Source organism: Hemiscyllium ocellatum, chromosome 20, assembly GCF_020745735.1.
Source record: "Hemiscyllium ocellatum isolate sHemOce1 chromosome 20, sHemOce1.pat.X.cur, whole genome shotgun sequence".
NCBI classification, from domain to species: Eukaryota; Metazoa; Chordata; class Chondrichthyes; order Orectolobiformes; family Hemiscylliidae; genus Hemiscyllium; species Hemiscyllium ocellatum.
The window spans coordinates 7,025,020-7,049,262 of record NC_083420.1 but is presented as its reverse complement, the minus strand read 5'-3'; the positions used below and the strand labels follow the sequence as shown (position 1 = coordinate 7,049,262).

Genomic DNA, 24,243 nt, shown 5'->3' with positions numbered 1-24,243 from the left:
TGTTCTTGTGTAACAGTGCAAATAAAAGGTTATGAGGATACCTTATTTTTTTTTGTAAATATATTTATTAGCAATTTTTTTTAACTTTACAAATACATAAAATTATTGAAAATACAATCAATAATAAATATCAGTATAATAAAAAGAAAAAAAATACAAATTACAATACAATTACTGTCTCTTAACAATTAACCTATCCTCAAATACAAAACAAACCCTAACACTGTGCAAAGCAACACCAAAAAAAAACAAAATACAGAACAGCTGTGCTTGGTGCAAAGCTCCCAAACAAAGGAATGGGAGTGTTGTATATTTACCTGCATTTACTCAGGAGATCCCCTCCAGGGCCCAAAGCTTGACAAACCACTCTGGTTAAACACACCCCCCAGTTAAGATAACTGACAAATTTATTTTCAAGTAACTCAAGTAGGGCTGCCATGTCTTATAAAAATGGTCTGCTGTGTGGTACACCATGTTTGTAAAAAAAGTCCAAGGGAATGTGCTCCATAATTAATGTCTGCCATCCCAGCAAGCCCAGCGGGTTCTCAGACACCCAGCTCATCAGAATATTCTTCCATGCACAGTATGCAAGGATATTAAATAGTTTCTTCCTATGCCCTTCTAAAGATGGTAAATTCGGTAGATCTAAGAGGAGAGATATCGGGTCTACTTTGACTTCAGTCCTCAATACCCTCCCCATCTCTCCCGCCACAGCGCTCCAATAAACACAGAGTCTGTGGCATGTCCAGAGCAATGGGTAAGAGTACCTACACTTATTTGACATTTGGAGCACACTGAAGATGCCCCTTTTTTAAACTACGCCAGACGGTCTGGTGTCAGATGAGCCCCATACAGAACTTTTAACTGCGTAGCGCATGTCTTATTACGGATTGAGATCTTTCAGGTACTCTCCCATATGTTCTCCCATGTTTCAGAAGAGATCTCCACTTCTAGCTCTTGCTCCCAGACCTCACATAACTGGTTAATATCCTGCCAGGCTCTGCCACTCAGCAGGCGATAGAGGGCACTAACCAGAAGGGTGTTTGTGGAACGTAGCAACAACCTCTCCGTCTCGAGCTTATAGGGCTTAGTGAGAAGTGTAGTCTTCTTCTGGATGAAATCCCTAACCTGAAAAACAACGGAAAAGATCTCTGCTGGGCAACTCGTATTTGCAGTTCAGTTGCTCAAAAGACATCATAACCTCCCCCTCAAACAAGTCTCCCAAACTAGAAACTCCTCTCGTTGCCCATAGTTTGAACCCTGAGTCCATCATCTCTGGTCAGAACCCTGAAATGCCAACTATGGGTCTAAGTAGCAAAGTCTTGGATAAACAACTCTCACGCTGACACATCGTCCTCCAAGCCCAGACTGTACTAATGACAATGGGGTTCTGGCAGTGGTCCATAACTGTCCTCATCTTATCCATGAACAAGAGGTTAATAAGAGGGCACTTTGCCTAGGAGGCCTCACTATCCAGCCATATTGAGTTTGGATCGTTACCTACCCAATCACAGACAAAGGACAGCAGGGAACCCAATTGATACCTTCTGATGTTTGGGAAATCAACCCCTCCCACTCCTTGAGGCAACTGCAATTTAGTAAGTTTGATGAGGGGCTGCCCACGATGCCAGACAAAGGAACCAAACCACCCCATAAGCTTCCGCAGCGTTGACCTGGGAAACAGTATAGGGAGCATACGCATGGGATAAAGCAAACGAGGAAGAACATTCATCTTAATCTGGACTATTCGGCCCAGCCATGGAATTGGAAGAGCCTCCCATCTCTGGAGATCTCGCCTAATATTGTCAAGCAAGTGAGCAAAGTCTGTCCGAAATAACAGATCAAACTTGGGGGTAATAAAAATTCCTAGGTACCGGAACCCTGCGTGTGATCACTTAAAAGGGAACTTAGAGCCACCTTCAACTTCTGGCACATCAACAAGGTTCCCCAAAGGCATAGCCTCCAATTTTGCAAAGTTGATGTTATATTCTGAAATAGCTCAAAATGAATTGGTATCAAATGGGGTGCGGAGGTGATTGGGTTCAATAAAAACAGAAGGACATCATCCGTGTACAGTGTAATCTTGTGTGCCCTCGATCCCACTTCCAGAGCTGTTATGTAGATGTTCTGACGAATGGCCTCTGCCAGTGGTTCTACCACCAACGTAAACAACAATGGTGAGAGGGGGTAACCTTGCCGACTACCCCTATCAATCATAAAATTGAGGATACCTTATTGTTCAGGGTAACCTTTTGAACTCTTCTGTATCCAAGGCAGAGTCTATTTACTTCAGCTTTTTGCCATTTTCTCACCTTTGCACAGGTTTCTGCTACATCCCTGTAATTGTCATGTTTTGATAAGTCAGAGGTTGCCTTCAGGCAAAATTGCGTAGCCCTACTCACTGCTAATTCCCCAGAGAGCAAGTCCTTTAGGTTAATCCCACGGGGAACAAATTTTTAGGATTACTACAATAACAATGAATGCAAGAGCCACTCATTGCATACAGAATGATTGCTTAAGAGGCTATACCCTTTGATTTGTCGTAATTAAACTGGGAAGAGTGCCTCAATAATCATGCTCCACAGTTCCATACCCTGTCACAAAATGTACAAATGTACAAAATCCCAGTGAGACCACCAAAATTACCAATTTGACAGATTGACTGCTACTTAGGACAAAAGTAATTCACCCTGGGTTTCTTTAGTAACAGTAAAAATAACTATTCATTGTGGCACACTTAACTTTAACAAGAGCATCGATAAGAGATGATCTGGAGATGCCAGTGTTGGACTGGGGTGTAGAAAGTTAAAAGTCACACAACACCAGGTTATAATCCAACAGGTTTAACTGGAGGCACTAGCTTTCGGAGCAATGCTCCTTCATCAGGTGGTTGTCCATCCGATGAAGGAGCGATGCTCCAAAAGCTAGTGTGCTTCCAATTAAACCTGTTGGAATATAACCTGGTGTTGTGTGACTTTTAAGATTGAAAAAAGAGGATTCCTTATTTATGCAACTTAAACTATACCCTCCTTTAAAACCCTAAACACATGCAGTCAGACAGTTTTAAGACAGACTAGAGGCAAACTGTTTAACACTGAGACTGTGGATGGAAAAAGAATGAAGACAGCAGAAACAAAATTCTGAAGATCAGAAATTCAGAGAACAATGTGCAAGGTTATTTCTCACAGTCCTTTTTGATCTTTGTGCTGATGACATGCGGCTGTCTGTAAGGTGTCAGCCATTCTTCAGTTCATTGGTGGATGAAGTGGAACTAGTCCTTTTCTTTTGATTTAGAATTCTTAAAAACATTGACTTTTCTGTCTTTTGCCCATGGAGGGTGTGGGGGAAGCGGTGAGAGAGAGCAATGTCTATCTACAGGCTCTGAATGTTTCTTTCACTCTGCTGCTGTTGCACTCCCAGCTTTTTAATCCTTCAGGTTGTAAGTTAGCTCACTGGGCTGGAAGGTTTGTTTTCAGACATTTAATTGCCATGCTGGGTAACATCATCAGTGAGCCTCTGGTGAAGCACTGTCCCACTTTCTATTTATGTGTCTTGGTCTCTTAAGGTGGGTGATATCATTTCTGGTTCTTTTTCTCAGAGGTTGGTAAATGGGGTCCAAATCGATGTGTTTATTGATGGAGTTCAGGTTTGAATAATTCCCGTGTGTGTCTCTGTTAGCCTCTCCCAGGATGGATGTGTTGTCCCAGTTGATGTGGTGTCCTTCTTCAACTATGTGTATGGATACTAGTGAGAGTGGGTCATGCCTTTTTGTGGCTAGTTGGTATTTGTATCTCCTCGTGGCTAGTTTCCTGCCTGTCTGTCTGATGTATTGTTTGTTATAATGCAATTAGACAAGAAGTAGGATGCATAGAGTGGGGTAGCAAAACACAGGGGATGAGGACAATGGAAATGTGGAGCTGGTTTACGGGACAGATATTGTATGTCCTTGATAGGTATTTCCCTGTCAGGCAGGGAGGAAGTAATAAGGTAAGGGAACTGTGGTTTACTACAGAAATTTCATCTCTTGTTAAGCAGAAGAAGGAGGCTTATGTAACAATGAGACAAGATGTTCCAGATGATGTGATGGAGAGTTACAGATCAGCTAGGAAGGATTTAAAGAGAGAGTTAAGAAGAGCAAAGAGAGGACATGAGTAGTCTTTAGCAAATAGAATAAAGGAGAACCCTAGAGCTTTCTATAGGTATGTGAGTAATAAAAGGATGTTTAGGGTAGGAATAGGACCAGTCAAAGACGGAAGTGGGAAGTTGTGTGTGGACCTTGTGGAGATCGGAGCGGTGCTAAACGAACATTTCTCATCGGTTTTCACTCAGGAAAAGAAGAATATTGAAGAGGAGAATAATGAGATATGAGATATTAGACTGGAAAGGATCGTGATTAGTAAGGAAGAGGTGTTATCAAGTCTAGAAGGAGTTACAGTAGACAAGTCCCCTGGGCTGGATGGGATTTATCTGAGGATTCACTGGGAAGCTAGGGAGGAGGTGTTGGAGCCTTTGGCCTTTAGTGATCAATGTCTACAGGTTTAGTACCAGAGGACTGGAGGATTGCAAATGTTGTGCCCTTGTTCAAGAAGGGCAGCAGAGGCAACCCAGGTAATTATAGATCAGTCAGCCTTACTTCTGTTGTAGGAAAAGTTTCAAAAAGCATTATGTGAGATAGGATTTATCATCGTCTAGCAAGCAATAATTTGATTTCAGATAGTCAACATGGTTTCGTCAAGGGCAGGTCGTGTCTCACAACCTCATTGAGTTATTTGAGAAGGTGACCATGCATGTAGATGAGGGTAGGGCAGTGGTGTACATGGACTTCTGTAAAGCCTTTGGTAAGGTTCCACATGGTAGGTTGTTGGAGAAAGTGCAGAGATGTGGGATTGAGGGTGATTTAGCAGTTTGGATTAGAAACTGGCTTTCTGTAAGAAGGCAGCGAGTGGTGGTTGATGGAAAATATTCAGTTTGGAGTCCGGTTACTAGTGGTGTGCCACAAGAATCTGTTTTGAGACCACTTTGCAGACAACACTAAAGTTGGTGAAGTAGTGACAGTGGGGAAGAATGTTACAGGCTGCAGGGCGACTTGGATAAACTGCAGAATTGGGTTGAGAGGTGGCAAATGGAGTTCAATGCAGATAGATGTGAGGTGATTCACTTTGGGAAGAATAACAGGAAGGCAGAGTACTGGGTCAATGGAAAGATTCTTGGTAGTGTGGATGTGCAGAGGTATCTTGGAGTCCACGTACGTAGATCCCTGAAAGTTGCCACCCAGGTGGATAGTGCTGTTAAGAAGGTATATGGTGTGTTAGGTTTTATTGGTAGAAGGATTGAGTTCCAGGGCTGTATTGTCATGCTGCAACTATACAAAATGGTAGTGAAGCCACACTTGGAATACTGTGTACATTTCTGGTCGCCCCATTACAGGAAGGATGTGGAAGCATTGGAAAAGGTGCAGAGGAGATTTACCAGGATGTTGCCTGGTCCAGAGGGAAGGTCTAATGAGGAAAGGCTGAGAGACTTGGGTCTGTTCTCATTGGAGAGAAGAAGGCCAAGAGGGGATTTGATAGAGACATACAAGATGATCAGAGGATTAGATAGGGTAGACAGTGAGAGTCTTTTTCCTAGGATGATGGCATCAGCTTGTACGAGGGGGCATAGCTACAAATTGAGGGGTGATGGATTTAAGACAGATGTCAGAGGCAGGTTCTTTATTCAGAGAATAGTAAGGGCTAATGTAGTTAACTCAGCCACATTATAGAGATTTAAACTATCCTTGGATTAGCACATGGATGAGGATGGGATACTGTAGAAGGATGGGCTTAGATTTATTCACAGGTCGGCGCAACATCGAAGGCCAAAGGGCCTGTTCTGCGCTGTATTGTTCTAGGTTCTATGTTACGGTCCTTGCATGGTATTTTTAAAATGACACTTGTTTTGCTGGTCATTTGTTTTTGGTCCTTTAGGTTCATCGGTAACTGTTTCAGTGTGTTGGTAGGTTTGTTGGTTACTATGATGCCAAGGAGTCGGAGTCGTCTGGCAGTCCTCTCCAAGATGTCTTTGATGTATGGTAATATGGCCAGAGTCTCTGGGCGTGTTGTGTCTACTTGTTTGGGTTTGTTGTTTAGGAATCAGCGGACTGTGTATATTGGATACCCGTACTTCTTGAATATGCTGTATAGGTAATACTTATATAATAAAACTTTAATAATTCTTTTTAACATTCCTTAATGTGAAAGGTTTAAAATGATTTCCCCCTCTTACTGCTTTCAAAGAGAAATTTGCTTTGTACCACTCAAGAGGCAACATTCGATTTTCAAGTTGTAAAACACTCTTGGTATCTGGATGTAGGTTTGCTCGCTGAGCTGGGAGGTTCGTTTTCAGATGTTTCATCACCATACTAGGTAACATCTTCAGTGAGTCTCCGAATGAAGCACTGGTGGTGTAGCCTGCTTTCTATTTATAGAAAGGTTGTGCACAATAATACCCTTAACTGGCATAAAATTCACTAAAGAGGAGGAAAACAACAAACTGCCATTCCTAGATGTCACGGTAGAGCGAACAACCAATGGGGAACTTCCAACCAGCCTCTACAGGAAAACAATACATACGGACCAAATACTGAACTACAGAGCTTACACAAGCAAAGCTGCATTGGAACATTATTTCAACGAGCCACCACACACTGCAGCACAGAGGGACTACGCAGAGCAGAGAAAGATCTCCTATACAGTGTATTCAAAAAGAATGGGAACCCAATGAACGCAGTCTGCCGATTTCTCAGCAACAAACCCAAACAATGAGACAAAACGTGTCCAGAAACCCGAGCCACTCTCCCCTAAATCAAATACATCTCAGACCCCTTGGCATCATGGTAGGCCACAAACCCATCAACATGCTAAAACAGCAGCTAATGAACTATACATACAACAAGCAAAACTAATGTGATTTACAAAATACCTTGTAAGAACTGTAACAAACACTACATTGGACAAACAGGCAGAAAGCTAGCCACCAGGATACATGAACATCAACTAGCCACAAAAAGACATGACCCTTTCTCACTAGTATCCTTACATACAGATGAACCCGATGTGGCCTCCTCTATATTGGTGAGACCCGATGTGGCCTCCTCTATATTGGTGAGACCCGATGTGGCCTCCTCTATATTGGTGAGATCTATTGCATCCGCTGCACCCGATGTGGCCTCCTCTATATTGGTGAGACAGGCCGCTTACTTGCGGAACGCTTCAGAGAACACCTCTGGGCCGCCCGAACCAACCAACCCAATCACCCCGTGGCTCAACACTTTAACTCCCCCTCCCACTCCACCGAGGACATGCAGGTCCTTGGACTCCTCCACCGGCAGAACACAACTACACGACGGCTGGAGGAGGAGCGCCTCATCTTCCGCCTGGGAACCCTCCAACCACAAGGTATGAATTCAGATTTCTCCAGCTTCCTCATTTCCCCTCCCCCCACCTTGTCTCAGTCGGTTCCCTCAACTCAGCACCGCCCTCCTAACCTGCAATTCTCTTCCTGACCTCTCCGCCCCCACCCCACTCCGGCCTATCACCCTCACCTTGACCTCCTTCCACCTATCCCACCTCCATCGCCCCTCCCCCTAGTCCCTCCTTAGACTTAGACTTAGACTTACAGTGTGGAAACAGGCCCTTCGGCCCAACAAGTCCACACCGACCCACCGAAGCGCAACCCACCCATACCCCTACATTTACCCCTTACCTAACACTACGGGCAATTTAGCTTGGCCAATTCACCTGACCCGCACATCTTTGGACTGTGGGAGGAAACCGGAGCACCCGGAGGAAACCCACGCAGACACGGGGAGAACGTGCAAACTCCACACAGTCAGTCGCCTGAGTCGGGAATTGAACCCGGGTCTACAGGCGCTGTGAGGCAGCAGTGCTAACCACTGTGCCACCGTGCCGCCCCCTACCTTTTATCTCAGCCTGCTTGGCTCTCTCTCTCTTATTCCTGATGAAGGGCTTATGCTCGAAACGTCGAATTCTCTATTCCTGAGATGCTGCCTAACCTGCTGTGCTTTGACCAGCAACACATTTGCAGATGAGGAAGGACACCACTTCAACTGGGACAACACATCCATCCGAGGACAAGCCAAACAGACAAGAATTCCTAGAAGCATGGCATTCCAACCGGAACTCTATCAACAAACACATTGACTTGGATCCCATTTACCACCCCTGAGAAAAAGAACAGGAAATAACATCGCCATCAGAAATGATGTCACCACAGGAAATGACATCACCAACCCAAGGGAACTCAAACATATAAATAAAAAGTGGGTGACACCACCAGTGCTTTATCCAGAGGCTCACTGAAGATGTTATCTAGTATGGTGATGAAACGTCTGAAAATGAACCTTCCAGCTCAGTGAGCAAACCTACATCCAGAACCGCAAACTGAACTACAAATCTTCTCAAAACACCTGGTGTAGCAGTCCAACTTCTACATCAGTTCACAGATCCAAAAAGAGAAAAATATATTATCACTTACAACCTGCTGTTAGTGTCAGTTTTAATTTAACAGCTCATTTATAGTAATTCATAACCAAATCCTTTCCATGGGAAAATGCCTAAAATCAAATATCTGGAAATGTGGTAAGGCTTTTGAAAAATGATGGGCAGCAAAGTCAGTGTTGCAAAGTTATGGGAAAAACACCTGGACATTGATATTACGTTGTGCAACTTAGAGGTGTTGGGCTTTCTGACCAATGTGAGGTGGTAAAGCTAGCAGTGTTTGTTTAAACACAACTTTTAGTTGAGTATCACAAGCTGTAAAATCCAAGTTGTTGCTGTCCAGTTTCTCCAGATGCCATTCCTCTGCTTTACCTCACAGGCCGTTTCACTCGCCATCTGAATATCATCTCCATCGATTCATTCGATGACGATACTATGATGAAGATTTTCACTTCCATTTCGGATTGGCACTTTGCGAAAGGATTTGAAAACACCTTTCTGCGGTAGGGGTCAACAAATTTCAATGAAACAAAATCAAATAGGGGTAGGTGGGAAGGTTTACATATAGGCTGCAACTCTTGACTCTCTCAAATATCACTCAAACTGCTGCAATGGCTCTGAACTGCCATGTTATATGGCACCTAATATTAATTAACTACATATCCACAGTGTAATTTGCCCCGGGGTGGGGGTGAGTGTGCTGCCCAGTGTGATTTGCCCTAGGGGTGGGGAGGTGGGTGTGCTGCACAGTGTGATTTGCCCCAGGGTGGAGGTGGATGTGCTGCACAGTGTGATTTGCCCCAGGGGTGGGGGTGAGTGTGCTGCACAGTGTGATTTGCCCCAGGGTGGAGGTGGATGTGCTGCACAGTGTGATTTGCCCCAGGGTGGAGGTGGATGTGCTGCACAGTGTGATTTGCCCAGGGGTGGGAGTGAGTGTGCTGCACAGTGTGATTTGTCCCAGGGATGGAGGTGAGTGTGCTGCACAGTGTGATTTGCCCCGGGGGGATGGGGAGGTGGGTGTGCTGCACAGTGCGATTTGTCCAGGGGTGGGGAGCTGGGTGTGCTGCACAATGTGATTTGCGCTAGGTGCGGGGGTGAGTGTGCTGCACAGTGTGATTTGCCCCAGGGGTGGGGTTTGGTGTGGTGCACAGTGATTTTTGCCCCAGGGATGAGGAGGTTGGTGTGCTGCACAGTGTGATTTGCCTGAGGGGGTTGGGGAGCTGAGTGTGCTGCAGAGTATGATTTGCCCCTGGGTGGGGGTTAGTGTGCTGCACAGTGTGATTTGCCCCAGGGGTGGGGTTTGGTTTGCTGCACAGTGTGATTTGCCCCAGTTCTTCAACACATTGTCTGACAGTGTAGGAGAGGCAGGTTCACGCGAGTGGTTAGGGTCTGGAATGGACTGTCTGGGAGTCATTAGATTATATTCCTTACAATATGGAAACAGGCCCTTCAGCCCAACCAGTACACACCGACCCTCCGAAGAGTAACCCACCCAGAACCATTTCCCTATGACTAATGCATCTTACACTTATTCTTGATGAAGGGCTTTTGCCCGAAACATCGATTTTCCTGCTCCTCGGATGCTGCCTGACCTGCTGTGCTTTTCCAGCACCATTCTGACCTAAACTCTGGTTTCCAGCATCTGCAGTCCTCGCTCTAACACTATGGACAATTTAGCATGGCCACTTCACCCTGACCTGCACATCTTTAGACTATGAAAGGAAACCGGAGCACCTGGAGGAAACCCACGCAGACACGGGGAGAATGTACAAACTCCACACAGAGAGTCACCTGAGGCTGGAATCGAACCTGGGTCCTTGGTGCTGTGAGGCAGCAGTGCTAACCACTGAGCCACTGTGCCACCTTAAACAGGCCCTTTGGCCCAACCCTTGAGTGGTTTTCTAAAGACAATTGGATCAATTGGACAATTGAAAAGAAGAGATTTACAGGGCTATGAGGAAAAGGTTGAAGAATGAATTGAGATGAATTTCTCCTATAGAAAGCTGGGCCAGTGTGGTTTGTTCCAGAGGTGGGGAGGGAATGTTGGGCGGGGCACGGTGTGATATGCTCTAGCCCTGGGGTGTGAGGTGTGGTGAAGAGTATAATTGGCTCTGGAATGGAGATGTGGGGGTGGAGGATGCTGCACAGTTTGATTTGCCCCAGGGATGGGTACATAGGGAGGTGCTGCATGGTGTACTTTGCCCTGGGGTGGGGACGTGCGGGGTTGCTGATCAGTGTGATTTGCTCCGGGTCTCCCACAAATTCCCAGGTTGTACTTGTTGATGTTGAGTGGCAACAGGAATTTTGGATGAAACTGTCAAGCTCTTCTCTATTTCAGGTTGGGTAAGATGATGGTACAGGCCACCATGGCAGTTTATAAAGCTGCAGTGGACAACTTCCTTCCAACCCCTTCCAAATCTCATTATGTGTTCAATCTGCGAGATTTCTCTCGAGTGATTAAAGGAGTGCTTTTGTGTCCAAATACCCATCTGAAAGTAAGTGATCAGACCTTCTTATAGTCCGTTCAAACCCACACACCTTCTAACAGTTGAATGGGAAGTAGTTGTCTAAAATTATCAAAATCTATTGTGTAAACTAAAAGTAAATCGTTTGCAAAAATATACTAACCATCTACTGAATTTCAATTAAATTTGCTTCTGAAATATAAAACATCACTTCTAATGTATGCCTCTGCTTCATGTGCAAGAACTGTCCCTCCCAAACTTTATTCCACTATGGCCCATTGAAAATTGTTGGTATCTTTCAATGAGAGCTGTGAGAGTGCCATAGGGGGTATGTTAGAGTGGGAGCACTGCTACAATAACTCAATCTAATGCTGCCCTCGTGTTCAAGACCCTCACTATGTGATACTGCTCAGCATTCTGATCCCACTGTGGAAGCACAGATTGGGAGGCTTTGACCTCAGTAGAGTTAATTGAAGAGTTGTGAAACAAAACCGAAGCTTACACGACTCCAGGCGGAAGAACCAACCACACGGGAGTAGCTTGCAGTGGATAAAGTGTCATGTAATGTTCAGAGCTGATGCCAGATGAGCAGGCCTACTTTGAGAGTATTAATTCCTGTCCTTCACAAGGCAAATGTTTATTCTCCAAACATCAGGGCCAATCAAACAGGAAAGCTGCAGGATAGATAACATACAGCGTAACAACTCACCCTGGCACCTTGGACAGCACTATCCAAACCCACAAGCACTACTCCCAGAAAAATATAAAGAAAAGTAAGATAAAACATGAGAAAAAACTAGTAGAATATATAAAAACAGATAGCAAAAGTTCCTGTGAATATATAAAATAAAAATAGTGACTAAAGTAGACATTAGTCCTTCAGAGGATGAGAAGGGGCATTTAGATATGGGGTATGATGAGATGGCTGTGGCACTGAATAGGTGTTTTGTATCGGTCTTCACAGTGGGGGACATGAATAACCGGCCGGTAATTGACAAAAAGATGAAGGTAGATGAGGACCTGGAAACAATCATTATTACGGAAGAGGTAGTGTTGGGCAATCTAAGGGAGCTAAGGATAGACAAGTCTCCTGGCCCTGATGGATTGCATCCCAGGGTACTAAAAGAAATAGCGGGATAAATAGCAAGTGCACTTGTGGTAATTTTCCAAAATTCACTGGACTCTGGGGCAGTCCCAGCAGATTGGAAAACAGCAAGTGTGATGTCACTGTTTAAAAAGGGAGGTGGACAAAAGCTGGGGAATTATAGCCCAGTGAGGCTTAACCTCTGTAGTGGGCAAGACACTCGAGTCTATTATCAAGGAAGAGATAGCAAGGCATCTAGATAGAAATCGTCCCATTGGGCAGATGCAGCATGGGTTCATGAAGGGCAGACCAAGCTTAACTAATGTTTTACAATTCTATAAAGATATTATGAGCACGGTAGACAATGGGGACCCAGTGGATGTGATGTACCTAGACTTCCAAAAGGCCTTCGACAAGGTCCTGCAGAAGAGGCTGCTGCATAAGGTGAAGATGCATGGTTTTAAGGGTAAAGTATTAGCATGGATTAGCATTTGAGAGTTATAAGGTAGCCAGGAAGGAGCTAAAGAGGGAGCTAAGAGAAGCGAGAAGGGGACATGAAAAGTCTTTAGCTGGTAGGATTAGGGAAAACCCAAAGGCTTTCTATAGGTATGTCAAGAATAAAAGGATGACTAGGGTAGGTATCGGTCCAGTCAAGGATAGTAGTGGGAAGTTGTGTGTGGAGGCGGAGGAGATTGGAGAGACATTAAATCAGTACTTTTCATCAGTATTCACTCAGGAACAGGACACTGTTGCTGATGTGAATATGGAATCACAAATAATTAGAATGGATGCCCTGGAAATATGCAGGGAAGAGGTTTTGGGAATATTGGAAAGGATGAATATAGATAAGTCTCCTGGGCCTGATGGCATTTACCCCAGGATCCTATGGGAAGCTAGGGAGGAGATAGCAGAGCCATTGGCCTGGATTTTTATGTCGTCATTGTCAACGGGAATAGTACCAGAGGACTGGAGGATAGCGAATGTGGTCCCATTGTTCAAGAAAGGGAGTAGGGATAGCCCTAGTAACTATAGGCCAGTGAGTCTGACTTCAGTGGTGGGCAAAGTCTTAGAGAGAATGGTAAGGGATAAGATTTATGAACATCTGGGTAGGAATAACGTGATCAGGGATAGCCAGCATGGTTTTGTGAAGGGCAGGTCGTGCCTCACAAACCTTATTGAGTTCTTTGAGAAGGTGACTAAGGAAGTGGATGAGGGTAAAGCAGTAGATGTTGTGTATATGGATTTTAGTAAGGCGTTCGATAAGGTTCCCCATGGTAGGCTAATGCTAAAACTTCGGAGGTATGGCATTGAGGATACATTAGAGGTTTGGATTAGGAATTGGCTGGCTGGAAGGAGACAGAGGGTAGTAGTTGATGGATTATGTTCATCTTGGAGCGCAGTTACTAGCGGTGTACCACAAGGATCTGTTTTGGGACCATTGCTTTTTGTTATCTTTATAAATGATCTAGAGGAAGGACTTGAAAGCTGGGTAAGCAAGTTTGCGGATGACACAAAAGTCGGTGGAGTTGTGGATAGTGAGGAAGGAAGTGGTAGGTTACAGCGGGATATAGATAAGTTGCAGAGCTGGGTGGAAATGTGGCAAATGGAATTCAATGTAGCTAAGTGCGAAGTCGTTCACTTTGGTAGGAATAACAAGATGATGGATTACTGGGCTAATGGTAGGCTACTTGGTAGTGTGGATGAGCAGAGGGATCTTGGTGTCCATGTACACAGATCTCTGAAAGTTGCCACCCAGGTAAATAGTGCTGTGAGGAAGGCATATGGTGTACTGGGCTTTATTGGCAGAGGAATTGAGTTCCGGAGTCCTGAGGTCATGTTGCAGTTGTATAAGACTCTGGTGAGGCCTCATCTGGAGTATTGTGTGCAGTTTTGGTCGCCATACTATAGGAAGGATGTGGAAGCTTTAGAACGAGTGCAGAGGAGGTTTATCAGGATGTTGCCTGGAATGGTAGGAAAATCTTATGAGGAAAGGCTGAGGCACTTGGGGCTGTTCTCATTGGAGAAGAGAAGGTTTAGGGGAGATCTGATAGAAGTGTATAAGATGATTAGGGGTTTAGATAGGGTAGATACTAAGAACCTTTTACCGCTAATGGAGTCAGGTGTTACTAGGGGACATAGCTTTAAATTAAGGGGTGGTAGGTATAGGACAGATGTTAGGGGTAGATTCTTCACACAGCGGGTTGTGAGTTCATGGAATGCCCTGCCCGTATCAGTGGTGAACTCTCCTTCTTTATGGTCATTTAAGCGGGCATTGGATAGGCATTTGGAAGTTATTGGGCTAGTATAGGTTAGGTAGGATTCGGTCGGCGCAACATCGAGGGCCGAAGGGCCTGTACTGCGCTGTATCCTTCTATGTTCTATGTTCTATGTTCTATGGATAGAGGATTGGTTGACTAAAAGGAAGCAAAGAGTGTGGATAAATGAGTGCTATTCTGGTAGGCAATCAGTAACAAGGGGTGTGCCTCAGGGATCACTGTTGGGACCACACTTATTTACAATGTATATAGATGATTTGTTTTTGGGACCCCTTGTACGGTGTCAAAATTTTCCAATGATACTAAGATGAGTGGCAGAACAAAGTGTGCAGAGGACTGTGAAACTTTGCAGAGGAACCTGGATACTTTAAGTGAGTGGGCAAAGGTCTGGCAGATGGAATACAATGTTAATAATTATGAAGTCATCCATTTTGTTAAGAATAACAGTATAAAGGACTGGTATCTGAATGGTAAAATGTTGTAACATGCTGCAATGCAGAGGGACCTGGGTGTCCTTGTGCATGAACCACAGAAGGTTGGTCTGCAGGTACAACAAGTAATTAAGGCAAATAGAATTTTGTTCTTCATTGCTAAAGGGGTTGAGTTTAAAAACAGGGAGGTTATGTTGCAGATGTACAAGGTACTGGTGAGGCCATACCTGGCGTACTGCTTGTATTTTTGGTCTCCTTACTTGAGAAAGGATGTACTGGCACTCAAGGCGGCGCAGAGGAGGTTCACCAGGTTGATTCTGGAGTTGAGGGGATTGGCTTATGAGGAGAGACTGAGTAGACTGGGATTATATTCATTGGAATTTAGAAAAATGAGGGGGGAATCTTATAGAAACATACAAAATTACCAAGGGAATCGATAAGATAGAAGTAGCAAGGATGTTTCCACTGGACAAGACAGCATAGCCTCAAGATTAGGGGGAGCAGATTTAGGGCTGAATTGAGAAGGAACTTCTTCACCCAGATGGTTGTAAATCCATGAAATTCCCTGCCCAGTGAAGTAGTTGACTAAGTTCCTGAGGAAGGGCTTATGCCCAAAATGTCGATCCTCCTGCTCCTTGGGTGCTGCCTGACCTGTTGTGCTTTTCCAACACCACACTCTCCACAGTGGAGTAGTTGACACTACTTCAGTAAATGTTTTTAAAGCTAAGGTAGGTTTTTTTGAACAATGAAGGAATTAAGGGTTACGGTAAGAGGGCAGTTAAGTGGAGCTGAGGCCACTAAAAGGTCAGCCATGATCTTATTGAATGGCGAAGCAAACTCAAGGGGCCAGATGGCCTACTCCTGCTCCTAGTTCTTATTTTCTTTTGTTTAGGAAGGATAACGGCACATGGAAACACCACCACCTGCAAGTTCCCGTCCAAGCCACTCACCATCCTGACTTGGAAATATATTTCTGTTCCTTCACTGTCGCTGGATCAAAATCCTGGAATTCCCTCCCTCTGGCCCAAAAAGTACAAGGGTTCAAGAAGATACCTCACCACCTTCTAAGAATCATATAGTATCATAGAATCTCTACAGTGTGGGCCATTTGGTCCATTGAGTCCACACTGACCATCTGAAGAGCATTCCACCCAGACCCAGCCCCAATCCTGTAATTCCGCATGGCCAATCCACCTAACATGCACATGTTCCCCAAGGCAACTAGGGATTGGAAATAAATGCTGGCCAAGCCATGCTACCCACATCCCATGAATGAATATGGAAAAAAAGGTACTTCAAATTGTAGCTGGACGTATCTCCAGTAGTAGTGTTTTTCGATCCTGAAGCTCGTCCTCAGCTGTTTTTGTGTTAAATGTTTTAGTGATGTGCCATTTATGATTCCTTTCCCAGGAGGGAGATAAATTGATTCGTCTCTGGATTCATGAAGTTTACAGGGTTTTTTATGACAGATTGATTGCGGATGATGATAGAAAGATATTTTTCCAAATAATTAAAGAAACCACCTCAAACTTCTTCAAACAGAGCGTTGATAAGGTAATTTCTGGTCTTGTCTTATTTTTGGGATGTTTAAAATTGCTGGGTACTACTCATAATTTTGCACAAAGAACAAGAAAAATGTTTTAAACAATAAGTTCCCATCCATTCCCTATCATAATATCATAATTGCATTTTTCACGTACTGCTTTGCAAATTGTTGTACCATGTGCAAAATCCCTTTGATTTGTTTGATTTACTTCATTGTATTAATAAATAATCCAGTGCCTAACATCTTATGTCATGCAACAGAAAGGGAGATGATGACCTAGTGGTATTATCATAAGACTATAAGACATCAGACATAGGAGCAGAAATTATACCATTAAGCCCATTGTGTCTATCATGGCTGGTAGGTTTCTTAACCTCATTCTCACGCTTTCTCCCTGTAATTCTTGATCCCCTTGACAATCAAGAACCCATCTTTCGTCTTAAATATACTCAATGACCTGGCCTCCACAGCCTTCTGTGGCAGTGAATTCCATTGATTCATCACTCTCTGGCTGAAGAAGTTTCTCCTTATCTCCATTCTAAAATGCCTTCCCTTTACTCTAAGGATATGCCCTCGGGTCCTGGTCTCTCCTACCAATGGAAACATCTTCCCCACATCTACTCTGTCCATGCCTTTCAGTATTCAATATGTTTCAATTTTCAGGAAAAACCCATCCAGTTCACTATTGCCCTTTTGGGAGAGAAACTGCCATCCTAACCTGGTCTGGCCTATATGTGATTCCAGACCTACAGCAATGTGATTGACTCTTAACTGCCCTTGGGGCAATAAATGTTGGGCTGAACAGTGATGCCCATATTCCATGAATGCATTTGGCCCCTTGAGCCTACTCCCTCATTCAATTAGGTCATGGCTGATCTGATTTTAACCTCCTATCCCAACCCCACTTATCAAAAATCTATCAACCTTTATTTTAAAAATATTCAAAGACTCTGCTTCCACTATCTTTTGGGGAAAAGTGTTCCAAAGGCACGGAATCTTTGAAAGAGAAGAGGAAAATTGCCCTTTCTCTATTTCACACGGATGGCTCCACATTTTTAAAGAGTGGCCCTTAGTTCCAGATTCTCCCACCTGAGGAAACGTCCTCTCCACATCCATCCAGTCAAGTCCTCTCAGGATCTTTTAGTTTTCAATCAAGTCACCTCTTACTTTTCTTAATTCCAGTGAATACAAACCTAGCCTCTCCATAAGGCAACCCACTCATTTGTGATCTTAAGCTGGTGAATCTTTTCTGAGCTGTTTGTACTTTATTTGCATCCTTCTTCAAATAAAGTGGTCAATATGGTGTAGAGTACTCCAGCTGTAGCCTCATCACTGTCCTGTGAAACCCCGTGTGATGGGGGAGGGGGTGTGTAGCTTCGAGCCAATACTCTGCAGATTATGTTGGTTCCATTGGGCAAGGCATCACTGCCTGAATGGCCTGTGCATTACTCCTCAATCATAACAGTGAAGAATACTGGCTGAATTGCACAGTATTACCTGCCTCTATGAGGAAATCATCACATTTAACCACACCATATCTCCCCTGTTTATTTCCTAATTTTGGCTTAGCCATTGGAATAATTCAAGTTCCCGGCATCCACCTTTAGAATGCCATTGAGGAAAGCCTAGCAGATGGTCATTTCCCCACTTGTGACAGCAAATGAATTTTGTAGACTCTGAAATCACTAGGCAAGTAATTTCTCAGAGTCGCTCCTGCCACAAACCACACCATTCTGTCTGAAACATTTCCTTCCAGTTTTCAGTCCCTTGCCAATATGTTAATTGGAAGTATGTGTTGTAAGTGATGATGTTCTGCCGCTTGTTATGGACCAGACCGAACCCCCTTCAAATACGTCAAGGAGAATAGCCTAGAGCCTAACGTTTTCTTATTTAAAGGCAAGTGTAAGGCGCTGTGTTCCTGGTGTAATCTGATTGGTTACATCATTTGGCTTTAAGCAAATCACACTTTATTCTCATCATTGGGTCAAGATACAAATGAAAGGAAGAAGAATTGGTCTAACTTTATTGGAAACTGAAAAGAATAATGGATCATTTAACTACTAAACATCAACAGTTTCAATATAGTAACATCACATAAATGTACCTTGGGCAAAGGTAAATTCAGTAAAATAAATTGTGTCACATGCAGTGAGAACTCCTCTAGTCCAAGAGGAAAGAACATCAAGAGAAAATACTGGCAGAAATAGAGACCTGAAGCATTTTTCTGTAGCAGGAAGAGATGTATGGCAGCTTCAAAATCCTAATAACTATTGAAAGCTAAACTAAAACACTGCTTCTGTGGGAGCCAGACTCCACCCATTCAGGCTGCTTCTATTGTTCCAACTTAAAAAAAACCCAAAGGCCTCACAAGTTGTTTACTCTATTGGTTTGAAATAGACTGCTCAATGCCTCTGTCTCAGCCTCTCTTCCGAATAAAAACCAGGACAAAATACACCTTTTAAAGCCACAGTATCATCACAGTCTTACAGCCCAACTTAGCATGAAAGTAATTTCAACCTATTTAAATTTAGAGCTTAGATGAAAGTGGTGCTTGAGCAAAGTTGTGCAAGCAGTTATTACAAATAATCAGTTAGACAGCCACTCTGCTCCATCGTGTTAACTGGGATTTTTAATTCAAAGTCTTGATTTTAAACAGTGTCTGTGAAGAAGGCGACCATATAGGCAATGGATAAGGTATTCACCTGGAAAGAATTTTCACTCAAGGACTGAAATAGACAGGACACTAACACCTTGAAAAAGTGATCCTGATTACAATTAACTTTCAGTACTGAGTTTGATTGTCATTAGTGCTGGTTCTTCATGTTGTAACAAATGCTCTGTCGCAGTTACACTGTGTTTAATGTTATGTTGTGTGTGATAAAACATAGAACATTGAACTGTACAGGTCAGGTACAGGTCGTTCAGCCCACTAAGTCTGGGCCAACCATTATGCCATTCTAAACTAATCCCAACTGCCTGCACTGGGGTGGCATGGTGGCTCAGTGGTTAGCACTGCTGCCTCACAGCACCAAGGTCCTAGGTTCGGTTCCAGCCTCAGGCAACTGTCTGTGTGGAGTTTGCACATTCTCCCCACGTTTTCATGGGTTTCCTTCCACAGTCACAAAGATATGCAGGTCAGGTGAATTACCCATAGTGTTAGGCGCATTAGTCAGAGGGAAATGGGTCTGATGGGTCACTCTTCGGAGGGTCGGTGTGGACTGGGTGGGCCGAGGGCCGGTTTCCACACTGTATGGAATCTCATCTACCCTGGCCCTTATCCCTGTATTTTTTTGCCTGTTCATCTCTCTGTCTAAATACCTTTTAATCATATCTGTTTCTATCATCTTCCCTGTAACACATTCCAGCCTTTGATGTAAACAAATTGCCTCATACATCTCCTTTAAACTTTTCACTTCTCATTCTAAATCTCTGCCCCTAGTATTTGTCATCTCCAACTTGGGAAAAAGACTCTGCCTATCCACCATACCTATGCCTGTCATAATTATATATACTTTTATCAGGTCACCCTTAGCCTCCAACATACTAGCAAAAACAATCCAAGTTTGTCCACCATCTCCTTATAACTATTACACACCAATTAAGTAATATCCTGGTAAACCTCTTTTGCCCCCTCTCTAAAGCTTCCACATCCTTCCTATACTGTGGTGACCAGAACTGCACATAATGTCCCAAATGTGGCTAACTAAAGTTTTATACAGATACGTGATTAGCCAGCTTTTATACTCAATGCTCCAATCGATGAAGGTAAACACACCATACACTTTCTTTACCACCTCCACATATGTTGCCACTTTCAGAGAGCTATAGACTTAATCTACGTATAACCTCCGTTTATCAGTGATGATAAGAGATGGTAAGAGACCTGCTCCAAGTTCTAAGGATCCAACTTCTGTGCAGAACATGAACATGACTTACAGAGATGAATCATGTCACAGTTTACTTCTGAGGCTCATCTAGATTATTAGCAAACTCAATCTGTACATAAAGGAAAGAACCTGACATACTTTTTGTTTCATTCACTCATGGATGTTCACGTCACAGACTAGGCCAGCATTTATTGGCCATGCCTAACTGCCCTAGAATTAAGATGCTCGCTAAACTATTTCAGAGGACAGTTAAGAGTCAACCACATTGCGAAGTATTTGGAGTTAGCTCAGAGCAGGTAAGGCTGCAGCTTTTCTCCCAACAGCTCATCTTTGAAAGAGATGGACTTTTTGCAATAATCGACAATGGTTACATGGTGACTATTAAACCGGCTTTTAATTCCAGACTTTCTTTTATTGAATTCAAATTTCACCATCTGTTATTGCGGGATTTGAATCCACACCCCCAGAACAGTATCTTAAGGTTCTATACTATCAGTCCGATGACATTACCACTGACTCCTGAAAGAATGCAGCAAATCTCCAAGATTTTAGCTAATTCTTCCAAAGTGGTTTCACTTTTACAGAGACTTTTGTCATATAGAATTGTTTGATCTATCAATCACTTACTGTGTTACTATTTAAACCTGAGTTTTGAAATTAAGCTCTGGTACACTACTCCAGGAATGATTAAAACAGTCACTTAATCACCCTGTATTATTCCAGTGAAGTTGCTAACACAGGATGGATATATTGCCTACATTGGACACGTCCAAGTAGAATTTCAAATGACTATATCATGAATACATAATATCAGGACTTATCTTTCTTTCTTGTCCTGCAGTTCCTGTTATTCTCAGCAGCTTGAGACCATAGGTATCTCACTCAGCGAAGATAATGAGTGAGGTCATTTATCTGGAGAATCTCTTAAAACCTAGACAAAAAGAAATACTTTCATCTAACATTCATATGTATGTATTTCCAGCAATGGTTCCTTGATGGGGACAGGAATAGCTCAATTTGATTCTTTCTCTTCCTCTGGTGAATAATGAGCATGGTTATTTTAGTACTAAAATAAGCTAATTTGTCTGGGCTTTAGTGAATTAAACACACACAACCAAATCTCTAACAATCTGTTTCCATCCCATTTGCATAGGTTTTGAGCCATTTGACTCCATCGGGGAAAGTTACTGATGACAATATCCGCAGTCTATTTTTTGGGGATTATCTAAAGCCAGATTCCAGTGCAAAGGCTTATGACGAAATTGTAGACTTAAAACAACTTACATCAGTCATGGAATATTATCTGTCAGAATATAACAATGTCAGTAAAGCTCCAATGGCCCTGGTTATGTTCAGGTTTGCGATAGAGCACATCTCAAGAATATGCAGAGTGTTAAAGCAAGACAATGGCCACTTGCTTCTGGTTGGTGTTGGCGGAAGTGGCAGACAGAGTGCAACAAAGCTGTCCACCTTCATGAACGAATTCAATCTCTTCCAAATTGAAATCTCAAAGAACTACGGCAAGAGTGAATGGAGAGATGATGTTAAACAGATAATGATCAAGACTGGAGTTGATGGCAAACAGACTGTCTTCATGTTTAGTGATAGTCAAATTAAAGATGAGTCGTTTGTGGAAGACATCAACATGTTGTTGAACACGGGAGATGTACCCAATATCTTCCCGGCGGATGAGAAAGCTGAACTCCTTGAAAAGATGCAAAGTGTTGCCAGGACTGATGGAAAGAGAATTGAGGCCACTCCACTGTCATTATATAATTACTTCATTGAAAAAGTAAAAGCTAATTTACATATTGTTTTAGGTAAGAGCTTATATCCCTACATTGCAATAGTAATGGTTAAGTAAGTACTTTTAAAATTTGTTTATGAGATGCAGGTGTTGCTGGCTGGGCCAGCGTTTATTGCTCATCCCATGAGAAAGAGATGGTGAGCTTGATACTTTGAGTTTATAAAGCATTTTGGTATATCTTTCGGTCATGGAAGATGCACTACAATGTAAGTCTTTATTTCTACACATCCTCCCATATCTCCCTCAGTTTGGTCTGCACTCAATGTTAATTCAATTATGATAGATCACGTGGTATAGATCGACCAAGCTAGATCTGAATTAAAACTGTTAGTGTCACAACAGTGGATCCAATTCCCGACTCAGGTGATAGACTGTGTGGAGTTTGCACATTCTCCCAGTGTCTGCGTGGGTTTCCTCCGGGTGCTCCGGTTTCCTCCCACAGTCCAAAGATGTGCGGGTCAGGTGAATTGGTCATGCTAAATTGCCCGTAGTGTTAGGTAAGGGGTAAATGTTGGGGTATGGGTGGGTTGCGCTTCGGCGGGTCGGTGTGGACTTGTTGGGCCGAAGGGCCTGTTTCCACACTGTAAGTAATCTAATCTAATCTAATTTGAATCTATTTCTGAGCAATCTAGAGTAATTTGGCAAGGGCTTTTCTGCTGCATGATTGGTACCAGATGATTTTATTCTTCTTGTTCTGAAGATAGACAATTTTCTATTAACCTAGGCATCAGTAGCAAAGTAGTATCACAAAATGAAAATGTACTGTGAAATTTTAGTAGCATTGCCTAATTTAGCCAAGCAACAATGGTGGAATAAATTGATTACATAAAGAAGATTATATACCCATATTGGATGTCTAAATTATTTGATTAATGTAACAGAAAACATTAGGATGCCAAGAGCGTCTGGAAAAAGGTGGGTGAACTTGCAGCATGGTTTGGTACCTGGGATTTTGATATTGTGACAATTTCAGAGACATGGGTAGAGCAGGGACAGGAATGGTTCTTGCAGGTTCCAGAATTTAGATGTTTCAGTAAGAACAGAGAAAATGTTAAAAGTTGGGGTGGGGGGTGCAGTGGAGGTGGTATGGCATTGTTAGTCAAGGACAGTATTATGGTTGCAGAGAGATAGGCTTCAGATTGGTTCCCCAGGTCAGCACAACATAAAGGGCTGAAGGGCCTGTACTGCACTGTAACCTTCTATGTTCTAAAACCAGAAACTCTGCAACTTGAAAACTGATGCTTTTCCCCTCAGAATAAATCCCCTGGCTTTTAGCTAAGGATTTAACAATGTAGGAAAAGTGGTTTTCTGGTTTGAAATGAGTTATTTTTGCATCAGAATTGTTTTGACCCTGCTTTTCCTACAGTGTCTAATGGGAAATTTTGTTTTACAGTCATGAGTCCAATTGGAGATGCCTTTCGGAATCGTCTGCGAATGTTCCCATCACTTATAAATTGCTGCACCATTGATTGGTTCAAGGTTTGGCCAAGTGACGCTTTAGAAATGGTGGCACACAAATTTTTGGAAGATGTAGAATTGGAATATGAAGTCAGGAAAGAGTAAGTCTGCAGGTGACATTTAATTTCAAAGCAGTAACTCAGTTCTGCACAACATTACAAACAACATTTTGACATGTCTGTCCATTTAGCCTTTACCCAAATAGTAGTGAATGCTACATGACAACCTGCCCTAACATGGTTCACTGTGTACTGAACATTGAGCAGTGGTGGGGAGCAAACATGAAAGTATTATGTCAATGAAACGCTAGTATGTGGCCAGTTAGCTCAGTTGGCTGGACTGCTGAGGTTACCATGCAGGATTTTCCTTCTCAAACTCTCTCCTTGCCTGACTCTCAGGTTAAACTACTGCTAGTTGTTGCTCTTTCTGATGAGAGAGTAGCACTATAGTTTTCTGGGACTGTGGTGACTTTACCTTCAGAATATGGTCAACTATGACATAATCCACAGTGTTTTGTTAAGTGAAGCTGACAAGATAACACAGAAAGAGTGTGCTATGGTCACATTGTAAAGGGCAATATAAATATAAAGCATGCTGGCTTTTGAAGTTCTACTCCTGAAAGAGATTGTATATCTAGCTTTTAAATTTAAACAACTTTGTGAACATTTTTAGAGGGAAAACTGCAGTGAAGGTCCCACGTCATCATCCTGCAGTTATATTATTAGTTTTACAGCTATTAGAATTTCCCCACACACATTACAATTATTTTTGATATAAAATTCACTTTTTTA

At 43.0% G+C, this 24,243-nt stretch overlaps 1 protein-coding gene across 1 annotated transcript in view; it reads left to right on the top strand.

Annotated features, from left to right (window-relative positions):
* dnah3 (dynein axonemal heavy chain 3) overlaps nt 1-24,243 on the top strand; it is a 187,519-nt gene that overhangs the window by 135,306 nt on the left and 27,970 nt on the right. The window contains exons 43-47 of the mRNA XM_060840939.1: nt 8,878-9,001; nt 10,837-10,993; nt 16,165-16,308; nt 21,341-22,007; nt 23,388-23,553. Coding sequence (XP_060696922.1) covers nt 8,878-9,001; nt 10,837-10,993; nt 16,165-16,308; nt 21,341-22,007; nt 23,388-23,553 — 1,258 coding nt within the window. The remainder of the gene's footprint in view (nt 1-8,877; nt 9,002-10,836; nt 10,994-16,164; nt 16,309-21,340; nt 22,008-23,387; nt 23,554-24,243) is intronic.